We start from the raw sequence: 12,503 nt of genomic DNA, 5'->3' as shown, positions 1-12,503 counted from the left end.
CTAATACTGAGACTTTCAGCTTATAGGGAAGGACATTCAATAAGCATAGCACTTACAAATGACTGATTGGCTGAGACAAGTTGATGACGATAGAAATATTGTTGGGGCTGTTTTGTTAGACTTCATTGCGGCTTTTGACATTATCGATCATAGTCTGCGTATGGCGTATGGCTTTACAACCCCTGCTATATTGTGGATAAATAGCTTTTTTTTTAATGTAACCTTTATTTAACTAGGCAAGTTGGTTAAGAACAAATTCTTATTTTCAATGACGGCCTAAGAACAGTGGGTTAACTGTCTTGTTCAGGGACAGAACAACAGAGTTTTACCTTGTCAGCTCGGGGATTCGATCCAGCAACCTTTTGGTTACTGGCCTAACGCTCTAACCACTAGGCTACCTGCCGCCCCAGAGCTACCTGTCTAACAGAACACAGAGAGTGTTCTTTAATGGAAGCCTGTACAACAAAATCAAGGTAGAATCAGGAATTCCACAGGGCAGCTGTTTGGCACCTGCTTGTTTCAATCTTTACCAACGACATTTGAGTAAAGCCAGTGTGTCTGTATGCGGATGACTCAACACTGTACACGTCAGCTACCACAGCAACTGAAATGACTGCAACACTTAACATAGAGCTGCAGTTAGTTTCAGAATGGGTGGCAAGGAATAAGTTAGTCCTAAATATTTCAGATTACCTTCAGTTACATGGCCTACTATGCTAATTCTGTAGCGGTATTGTTAGAGGGGGGTAAAGAAAGATTTTGTTGGTGCGCCAGGCAGGTATTAACCCTAGTTATTAAAGTTAGTTATTACCTATTATAACATTATTATTATTAAATATTATTAAAACCGAAAGGATAAGAGTAGAATAGATAGAGTAGCGCTTCCAGACACATTCTAAACATGATGGCGTGTTAAAGGAGGACTGTAGCATCTAATGATGAAACATTATGGAGTCTTACAGGAGGACTGTAGCATCTAATGATGAAACATTATGGAGTCTTAAAGGAGGACTGTGGCATCTAATGATGAAACATTATGGGGTCTTAGAGGAGGACTGTAGCATCTAATGATGAAACATTATGGAGTCATAAAGGAGGACTGTAGCATCTAATGATGAAACATTATGGAGTCTTAAAGGAGGACTGTAGCATCTAATGATGAAACATTATGGAGTCTTAAAGGAGGACTGTAGCATCTAATGATGAAACATTATGGAGTCTTAAAGGAGGACTGTAGCATCTAATGATGAAACATTATGGAGTCTTACAGGAGGACTGTAGCATCTAATGATGAAACATTATGGAGTCTTAAAGGAGGACTGTAGCATCTAATGATGAAACATTATGGAGTCTTAAAGGAGGCCTGTAGCATCTAATGATGAAACATTATGGAGTCTTAAAGGAGAACTGTAGCATGGAGTCAACCTGGCGGGTTGAAATATGATTGTCATGTGTTTGTTTGATAGGGTCCTCAGATATTCGCATGGTTTGCTTTTGCTGTAAATCCTTTTTGAAATCTGATACGGTGGCTAGATTAACAAGAAGTTAATCTTTAATTTGGTGTATTGCACTTGTGAATGCATGAAAGTTAAATATTTAGAATAAAAAATATATATATTTCGCGCTCTGCAATTTCACCGGATGTTGTCGAAACGTTCCGCTAGCGGAACCCCTAGCCATAACAGGTTTTAATGTGTTTGAGCCAATCAGTTGTGTTGTGACAAGGTAGGGGTGGTATTCAGAAAATAGCCCTGTTGGGTAAAAGACGAAGTCCATATTATGTCAAGAACAGCTCAAATAAGCAAAGAGAAACAACAGTCCATCATTACTTTTAGGACCATCACAGGAATGGAAAGCCCAGAGTTACTTCTGATGCATAAGTTCATTCGAGTTACCAGCCTTAGAAATTGCAGCCCAAATAAACGCTTCACAAAGATCAAGCAACAGACATCTCAACATCATCGGTTCAGAGGAGACTGCGTGAATCAGGCCTTCATGGTCGAATTGCTGCAAAGAAACCACTACTAAAGGACACCAATAAGAAGAGACTTGCTTGTGCAAAGAAACACGAGCAATGGACATTAGACCGGTGGATGTCTGTCCTTGGGTCTGATGAGTCCAAATTTGAGATTTTTGGTTCCGAGCGTCATGTCTTTGTGAGACGCGGAGTAGATGAACAGATGATCTCCGCATGTGTGGTTCCCACCGTGAAGCATGGAGGAGGAGATGTGATGGTGTGCGGGTGCTTTGCTGTTGACAATGTCAGTGATTTATTTATTCAAGTCACACTTAACCAGCATGGCCACCACATCATTCTGCAGCGATACGCCATCCCATCTGGTTTGGGCTTAGTCCCACTATCATTTGTTTTTCAACAGGACAATGGCCTTGGTCAACACACCTCCAAGCTGTGTAAGAGCTATTTGAACAAGAAGGAGAGTGATGGAGTGCTGCATCAGATGACCTGGCCTACTCAATCCCCCGACCTCAACCAAATTGAGATGGTTTGGGATGAGTTGGATTGCAGAGTGAAGGGAAAGCAGCATACAAGTTCTCAGCATATGTGGGAACTCCTTCACAACTATTGGAAAAGCATTCCAGGTGAAGCTGGTTGAGAGAAAGCCAAGAGTGTGCAAAGCTATCAAGGCAAAGGGTGGCTACTTTTAAAGAATCTAATATATATTTTGATTTGTTTAACACTTGTGGTTACTACATGATTCCATGTGTTTTTTAATAATTTTGATGTCTTCTCTATTATTCTACAATGTAGAAAATAGTAAAAATAAAGAAAAACCCTTGAATGAGTAGGTGAGTCCTAACTTTTGACTGGTACTGTACATTAAATTCCCTGGCAACAGCTCCAGTGGACATTCCTGCAGTCAGTATGCCAATTGCCCGCTCCCTCAGAGATCTGTGGCATTGTTGTGTGATAAAACTGCACATTTTCAAGTGGCCTTTTATTATCCCCAGCACAAGGTGCACCTGTGTAATAATCAAGCTGTTCAATCAGCTTCTTGATATGCCACACCTGTCAGGAGGATGGATTATCTTGGCAAAGAATAAATGTTAACTAACGGATGTAATAAATTCTGCAATCTTTTTTTATCAGCTCATTAAACATCCAACACTTTACATGTTGAGTTTATATTTTTGTTAATTGTATTAACTATCAGTTTTAGGAACATCTACCCAAAATATTTCACCTTATTTTTTACTTTACCCAAAATATGACATCGGCGATAGTCAAAATGTTGAAAATCTGTGAAAGTCTAAATAAGAAATTGGTCCATTTAAACATCATGTGTCGAACCCTTTCAACAACGGGGAGATGTTACTGATGTGCTTTGTGTCTTCGACGTAAAAACAAGTTTCGGACTATCACACAAAATTACCTATTTAGTTATTTTATGTTTAAGGAAGTTTGTAGGTCACATTCTGTATCATACAACTATGAAGGTTATATATTTAGAACCACCTGCTGATAGGAATCCAGTGATGTCTGTGTTAGTGTCATATAACTGTCTAGTTTTTTGTGTTCTGACTTGTAAAACAGGATGAAAAAAATAAGTAACGTAAACATATCAGTAATTACCAGGATGCTCTACAACATTTGTTTTAAAATCACACAAAGATTGTTAAAACAGCCCTCAGGTTATTGAGAGATCTGATTCAGGATTTACCCTCGTAGCATGGTTGTTTTATCATGTGGAGGTTTCATTCAGGTCTCTATTTTAAACACTGTCTTTGGCAGGAGAAAGACCAGACTCAGAGGAACCAGAGCCAGGGACGTCCAAACCAGCAAGACGACACCAATGCTCCCACTGTAGAAAGGGTTGTAACCGGTTATGGGACCTGAAACAACATGAGAGAATCCACACAGGGGAGAAGCCTTACCATTGCTCCCAGTGTGGAAGGAGTTTTAGCCATAAAGGAAACCTGAACCAACACGAGAGAATACACACAGGGGAGAAGCCTTACCACTGCTCCCAGTGTGGAAAGCGGTTTAACCAGAAAGGACACCTGAATGAACATGAGAATACACACAGGGGAGAAGCCTTACAACTGCTCCCAGTGTGGAAAGAGTTTTGCGGATAAAAACCACGAAACAACATGAGAGAATACACACAAGGGAGAAGCCTTACCACTGTTCTCAGTGTGGAAAGTGTTTTAACCGGTTAGGGGCCCTGAATGAACATGAGAGAATACACACAGGGGAGAACCCTTACCACTGCTCCCAGTGTGGAAGGTGTTATAGCCGTTTACGGACCCTGAAAAGACATGAGAGAATACACACAGGAGAGAATAATTTATTCTCCAAGTGTGAATATACTCAAACATATATTTGTATGTTTTTATTAGAAAACATTAAGTGAATATGGAGTATGTCAGTTTGAATATAGAGTAGATCAGATTCCATGTGTTTAAATGGTCCTTTTTTAAACTCTGTGTTTGTGTTTATCTGGGTGTCTTTCCTCCAGCACTACAGATAATCAAGTGATATTTGGATGTGATGCATTTGTTCCATTGTTTACATTTGCATTGTTGGTCCACTGATGATTTAATGAAATGAAAATGTTCACAGACTCTTTAATGCAAAATGTTAATTGTATGTGTCCACGTAACTGAGTATGTGACTAACCTTGTGAAACTGTCCTATTATAATCTCCTGTTCCTGGGAGTATCATCCTGTGTTGCAAACCAGCTGCACCTGTTTCCTTGTATGAATAAAGTCCCTCCCAGGAACAGGAAACTATAAAGATATGTGCTCATCACCCAATGCTTCAGGAATTCAGACTGTCTACACTGCGCTGTGTAACTGTTCTTCTCTCTGAGCTCAGAAATAAAGAATCTTGGTTTGACTTGGACTCCAGCAGATCCTTATTTTATAATATCCACCACAACTCTCCCACAGATTGCTGTTTATCATTGTCTCAATGAATAGGTCTTTGTTTGACTTTCCTGGGGTCATTTACAAGCCTCCCACTGGTTGAATAAACTTTATTTCCACGTCATTTCAACAAAACAAATCCATGTGATGATGATAGATTAATGTTGAAAACTGATTGGATTTGTAAAAAGCCATGAACGGCAGGTATTTTTTTATTTTTCACCGAACTGGCAACCTAAATCCAATGACAGGTGACATTTTGTGTTGATTTCATGTTGAATTCACTTTACTTGACGACTCAAAGAAATGTAAATAGAAACTAGATGTTCAACACGTCTGTGCCCAGTGAGCTGGTTTGAAAAAGCGGCAGGTGTTGGATCAATATCCACCTTAGTAGCTAAGTTTCCATCCAGATTTTCATGTGAATATTCTAAAATCTGCAAAAAAATATATACATATTTTCCCACCTGAAATGTTTACATCAAACAGACTTATTGCGGATTAAAGGCTTTGCGTTATGACGTAGTGCACAAAAAAATCAAGTTTGCTGTTAAATTCCCATGTACCGAATGAAAAATACAAGTTAAATTGGTTTCCATCACATTTTCAACTCCACTGATGGTTTTAAAAACGTGTGTAAAATAGAAAACGTGCTCTTGTCCCGTGCACTGTAGCCAGCAGCTCACATATACAGTGCTGGTAGGCTACCTACATGATGAGATTATTATGGATGAGAGAGATATTATTTTATTTGTCAAATGGCAACCAAGCATCGATCATCATGTCACCAGAATAAGACCATCAAAATGTATTGGAAATGAGCATCAAGCTCATCACATGCAGTTTCACCACCCTGTGAAGTTCATAACTTATTTAATCTGTAGCCTAATAAACTGCATGTGTTCCCAAGTCATAGTGGGAGGACCACACAACATATTACTTGATTCCAAGTTAACTAAGATGTGATGGTTATTATATAAATATTTGCTCAAAGGAGTTTCCACCTCCATTTCTCACTTATACATTTTTACTGACACAAAAAGACCCCACCATGTAAAACAAACAAACAAATTGTCTATCTGCATTAATGAAATTGTACAGCCATATCCTGTTTCCATCAGCCCGGTCATTACTTTTGAAATGGTTGGATAAATATCCACCTTCATGATATGGATGAAGCCTGATTTGGAATGTCTGAGTAGTTCTGTATGATGTCATAATACATCCCTCTGATAATCAAGTGATATTTGGAATGTCTGAGTAGTTCTGTATGATGTCATAATACATTCCTCTGATAATCAAGTGATATTTGGAATGTCTGAGTAGTTCTATCTGATGTCATAAAACACCCCTCTGATAATCAAGTGATATTTGGAATGTCTGAGTAGTTCTATGTGATGTCATAATAAACCCCTCTGATAGTGATCCATTTGCTCCATTGTTTCCATGTCAGTTGGTTTCCCACTCTGATGATTTATATCTGACAGAGGGGCTTTAAAGGAATAGTATGGTGACATCTTAGTGGGGCTTTAAATAAATAGGATTATTCATTAATTTAATACTCCTATAGCAACAATACACTGCAGCTTTGAAGTCAAGAAGAGAATGGGCTGATGGGTGTTGGTGCTACTATACAGGTAAGTCTGTCCAATATGAATGTTCAATACACACAATAGGTTGATCAGTAGCCAGTTAGTTAGCTGCTACGTTTTTAGCAACACAACTCGCTATCAACAAAGTCAAAATGCCCTCCAGGCCTGGTGGTGGCAGCAGTGTACTACATTAACTGTTTACCAGAACTTCCTGAGGGGGAAACAATTAGGCTGTATATAGGTTGATTTTGGAGCCAGCAGCATACCACCCTACTTCCCACAGCTGGCTTGCTTCTGAAGCTAAACAGGGTTGGTCCTGGTTGGTTATGCAAACATTTGTTTATTAGATTATGTTTATCATTAAGAATATTGTTTTATTTCTAAATGGTCACGCCTTGCTTTGGTCATGTGTTCTCTTATGGGTCAATCATTTTAATTAGAATATAGCAATTACGGTGTCTCCTCAATCACTTCCAGTGCCTTTGGAAAGTATTCAGATTGGGGACATTGCCTTGTGTAGGGTGCCATCTTTCAGATGGGACGTTAAACGGGTGTCATGACTCTCTGTGGTCACTAAAGATCCCATTGCACTTATCATAAAGAGTAGGGGTGTTAACTCTGGTGTCCTGGATTAATTCCCAATCTGGCCCTCATACCATCATGGTCACGAAATCATCCACGGTCGATTGAAAAAAGTAGGTGCCAAAAAGCTGCCCTGGGGAATTCCTGATTCTACCTTGATTTTGTTGCACAGGCTTCCATTAATGAACACTCTCTGTTAGACAGGTAGCTCTGGGGTGGTAGGCAAGTAACCGAAAGATTGTTGGTATCCCGAGCTGACAAGCTAAAACTCAGTTAACCCACTGTTCCTAGGCCGTCATTGAAAATAAGAATTTGTTCTTAACTGACTTGCCTAGTTAAATAAAGGTTACATTTAAAAAAATATATTGTTTTCCTGCAGTCCACCAGCAGCACAGACAACCTCTTCATACCCAGCAGTAAGGTGCTACCGGGAGATGCATGACATGGGGACTCCGGGAGGGAGGAAGGGCTAGCATTGTCCTGGTAACCATAAAGAGGGGACACAGACACATATCATTATGGATGCTGATGTCACTGTTGTCATAAAGTGCCTTACAGAAACCCAGATCCCGATAGAGCAAGCTGTATGCTAGACCAGACCAAGCTGTACCATCTGGTGTTCTGATCTGGAGAGACTCTTCTCTGCCTCGTCAGCATCAGGATGTTGTTGAGGCTCCCCAGAGGATCCACGATAGTCATGTCTCTCTCCTGTGTGAACGAGAACATCAAACAGATGGTGAACTTATGACCATCGATTGCAATCACAGAGTCTTACAAGAGGCATGCATATGTCTAAAAAAGGGCCTATAATGGCCACTTTCATCATGATTTCCTAAAATATTGTTTGTGTTGCAAATGTAAAAGGGTCGTTCCACGAAAAGGGGTCCTTTTGCATCCCTTTGAAAATTTATTAGAAATTATGCTCCCAGATGTTGAATTCTGAAAAGCCTGTTTTATGAAGTGCACTTTAATGTGGACTACATGGATATTTCAATAAATCTAATATAAAAGTCACAAAAATATATGTACCAATGACGGATAGCACCTTTAATAATTTATTGAGTACTGAACAACATGCAACAAAGTGTAGAACTTCAGTAGAATGCCCCTTTCAAACCCCACATTAGTTCAAGAAACGCATATTTTGTGCCCGTTTTTAAGTCAGTACTCACTGGTCTTAATCGACTCTTCAGCCTCCTCCTTTTTCACTCCCAAAACGTCTTCCTCCTCTTTAATTGAGATAGCCTCCTCTTCCTCTTTTACTCCAAAATGTTCTTCCGCTTCTTTCACTACATTATCTTCCTTCAATGTTATGGCATCTTCCTCCTTTTTGATTCTGAAAGCTTCTACCTCCTCCTCTTCCACTTTGACAACCTCTCTCCCATCTTCCCCTTTCACTGTAATATCATCCTCTTCTTCTTTCAATGAGATAGCCTCCTCTTCCTCCCTTTTCATCCTGAAAGCTTCTTCCTCTCCTTTCACCAGAGCTTCTTTCTCAGTCGAGATTAGTGAGCTCATGTTCCCGGGCGATTAGCCTAGTGCAGTATCAATTTAACACATTAGCTAATTTAACAAGCAATCTACGTTTCAATGAACTAGTAGATATGTAAACAGAATTGTTTTTAAAACACTAAGAATAATATACACAAGATTTGTCTTAAACGCTTCAATGTTTCGGTTTAATGTTCGTTAGCAAACCACCACGTTGGTTAAATCAGAAGCCTTTTGTCGCTGTTGAAGAAGCCTCCAGTTCCGTCCACTAGATCATACGTCACGCAAGCAGCATCCCCTGAAAGGCTCAAATCGCCACCTGCTGACTGGAGTGGGTAACGCAGATTGGAAAAATATTATTTACAATGTTTATTCTTGCAAGCAATGTCATGAGAGGTAATAAAAAATTAAAAAACAGATGTTATGTTTTCTCTTACTTCTTACAGCCAATACTTTACCCCAGGGCTGACCTGCCCATTAGGTAGGATTAGGTGACAGATTAAAGAGTTTTCATTTTTATGTCATAGTTATTCTGAACCCACTGCCTGCAAGTCGTCTAAATTAGCCTAAGTGATTTGTATTTTCCTTCAACTTTCTGAAGAGGAAAAAGCCCGGAAATGCCACTGTCTGAGTGCATTTGTCTACCATTATGTTTAGCTTTTGGGCGATTATGCTAATGACAACCATCTTCTGGTTGATGGAAAAGCTTTCCCACAAACCTTGTCAATTAAATGTTCACTACAAAGTAGTCTATGCCTACCTGGCAGAATAATATCATGATTATTTGCATCAATCCTGTTGTGATTTGTTCAGCAAACTCTGCAATCACATGTGTGCTACAGAGACACCACCAAACAAGCAAGGCTCTTGCTGGTGCCACTTGAATTAAAGGGTATCTACACACAAAAATGAAAATTTCTTAGATTTTTCTCAGACTTCAAAAGTGGTCTCCTGATGTGGTTTAAGTATTGTTGTGGACTTAGAACATCCAATGTTGTTGTTTTTCTATTAACAGTGTGATTTAGAGAGAAAAACAGAAAAACAGGGACAAATGTGAAACCTGGAAAAACGGAGAAAATGGAATTATGTTAAAAAAAGAAAAGAAAAGGGATTTGATACAGATGTTATATATAGATAGAGATGTTATAGGGCCCTAAATATTCTATTCAGTTTCTCTCATTACTGGATTATCTAGGGATAGTGTAGAGTAACAGCTGTATCCCGAAGTGACCTTTAACCTCCCTGCTCCTCAATACTTCTTCCACTGGATCAAAGCTTCAGCCAAGTAGGATACATGATAGTGGCAACACATGGAGTTGGGTTGGATATTGTCATGGTAGGATACATGATAGTGGCAACACATGGAGTAGGTTTGGATATAGTCATGGTAGGATACATTGGGCGGCAAGATGTTCTTTACCATTCGGCCATCAGATTTGCCACCAATGCTCCTTATAGGACACCTCACTGCACTCTATACTCCTCTGTAAACTGGTCATCTCTGTATACCAGTCGCAAGACCCACTGGTTTAATGCTTATTTATAAAACCCTCTTAGGCCTCACTCACCCCTATCTAAGATATCTACTGCAGCCCCCATCCTCCACATACAACACCCATTCTGCCAGTCACATTCTGTTAAAGGTCCCCAAAGCACACACATCCCTGGGTCGCTCCTCTTTTCAGTTCGCTGCAGCTAGCGACGGGAACAAGCTGCAAGAAACACTCAAACTGGACAGTTTTATCTCCATCTCTTCATTCAAGGACTCAATCATGGACACTCTTACTGACAGTTGTGGCTGCTTTGTGTGATGTATTGCTGTCTCTACCTTCTTGCCTTTGTGCTCTGGTCTGTGCCAAATAATGTTTGTACCATGTTGTGCTGCTACCATGTTGTGTTGCTGCCATGTTGTGTTGCTGCCATGTTGTGTTGCTACCATGATGTTGTCATGTGGTGTTGGTACCATGTTGTGTTGGTACCATGTTGTGTTGCTACCATGTTGTGTTTCCGCCATGTTGTGTTGCTACCATGTTGTTGTCATGTGGTGTTGGTACCATGTTGGTGTTATGTGGTGTTGCTACCATGTTGTTGTTATGTGGTGTCGCTACCATGTTGTTGTCATGTGGTTTTTCCACCTTGTTGGTGTCATGTGGTGCTTCTACCATGTTGTTGTTATGTGGTGTTGCTACCATGTTGTGTTGCTGCCATGTTGTTGTTATGTGGTGTTGCTACCATGTTGTGTTAGGACCATGTTGTTGTCATGTGGTGCTGCTACCATGTTGTACTGCTACCATGTTGTTGTCATGTGGTGTTGCTACCATGTTGTGATGCTACCATGTTGTGTTGGTACCATGTTGTTTTTCTACCATGTTGTGTTGCTACCATGTTGTTATGTTGTGTTGCTACCATGTTGTCATGTGGTGTTTCTACCATGTTGTGATGCTACCATGTTGTGTTGCTACCATGTTGTTGTTATGTGGGGTTGCAACCATGTTGTTGTCATGTGGTGTTGCTACATGTAATAATAACATGTATGATTTATATAAAGTTCTTTAGTAACAAAACATTAGTGACATAATTTTGTATTTAATATTACATAGTAAACTTTAATAATTGTAATATGTATGTTTAAATGACTGTACTAAAGTTTTTGAATAAAAGGTTTGAAATAAAATGTAATTTACTTTCAATGAATTTAAATCTCTCTCCCTCTGTCTCACCCCTTGGCTGGGAATGTTAAACGTCAAGAAGATGTGAATCTAGGGGGGCTCTTACACACAGGGGAACTATATGTACACAAAATAACTAACAACCTGGACCCCCAGGTGTCTTTCAAAACATATGTTTTACAAACGACCTAAACAGATCATTTTTACCCTTTCCTTTGAAGGTTCATCAATGTTCAAGATGTTCAAGATGTTTTTTAACTTAATATGACGTGGAAACAACGTTTATTCAACCAGTGGGAGGTAATGTGTATTGTGTGTAGATTGCTGAGGAAATTGTTTCATTTAATACATTTAATACAAAAGTCAAGGGGTCTGAATACTTTCCAAAGAAACTGTAAGTGATTGAGGAGAGCATAATTGCTATATTCTAATTAAAATCATTGACCCGTAAGGGAACATATGACCAAAGCAATGCGTGACCCATACAGAATAAAAAAAATATTAATCTCAATGAGAAATATAATTAAATAAACAAATGTTTGCATAACCAAAGACATGAAAACTGGTAGGGAACATTGTATTTAGCTAGGATTTCATATGGCCAGGAAGGTTACTGAGAATAACAATAGACAATAGTTAATGTTGCTAGTTTAGGGATGAAGATAGTGAAGGTTCATCAATGTTAAAGATGTTTTTAATTTGACGTGGAAACAACGTTTATTCAACCAGTGGGAGGCTTGTAAATGACCCCAGGAAAGTGGAATGAGGAACTCTTCATTGAGACAATGATAAACAGCAATCCGTGGGAGAGTTGTGGTGGATATTATAAAATAAGGATCTGCTGGAGTCCAAGTCAAACCAAGATTCTTTATTTCTGAGCTCAGAGAGAACAACAGAGTTTGGTATTTTATTAGGATCCCCATTAGCTGTTGCAAAAGCAGCAGCTACTCTTCCTGGGGTCCACACAAAACATGACACATAATACAGCACATCAATAGACAAGAACAGCTCAAGGACAGAACTACATACATTTTGTAAAAGGCACACGTAGTATACATATCAATGCATACACACAAACTATCTAGGTCAAATAGGGGAGAGTGGTTGTACCGTGAGGTGTTGCTTGATCTGTTTTTTGAAACCAGGTTTGCTGTTTATTTGAGCAATATGAGATGGAAGGAAGTTCCATGCAATAAGGGCCCTATATAATACTGTACGCTTTCTTGAATTTGTTCTGGAAACTTGGGGACTGTGAAAAGACCCCCGGTGGCATGTCTGGTG

General features: G+C 39.4%; 1 protein-coding gene across 1 annotated transcript in view; it reads left to right on the top strand.

The window, feature by feature from the left end:
• Positions 1-3,554: 3,554 nt before the first annotated feature.
• The window catches only part of LOC120039786 (zinc finger protein 239-like), a gene marked incomplete at its 3' end in the record, with an annotated part of 36,172 nt that continues 27,223 nt past the window's right edge, over positions 3,555-12,503 (top strand). Inside the window, exons 1-3 of the mRNA XM_038985165.1 lie at positions 3,555-3,567; positions 3,758-4,030; positions 4,111-4,278. Coding sequence (XP_038841093.1) covers positions 3,555-3,567; positions 3,758-4,030; positions 4,111-4,278 — 454 coding nt within the window. The remainder of the gene's footprint in view (positions 3,568-3,757; positions 4,031-4,110; positions 4,279-12,503) is intronic.

This window comes from Salvelinus namaycush, unplaced genomic scaffold, assembly GCF_016432855.1.
Source record: "Salvelinus namaycush isolate Seneca unplaced genomic scaffold, SaNama_1.0 Scaffold3, whole genome shotgun sequence".
NCBI lineage: Eukaryota > Metazoa > Chordata > Actinopteri > Salmoniformes > Salmonidae > Salvelinus > Salvelinus namaycush.
The sequence above is the reverse complement of the archived record's forward strand: the minus strand, read 5'-3'. Positions and strand labels throughout refer to the sequence as shown.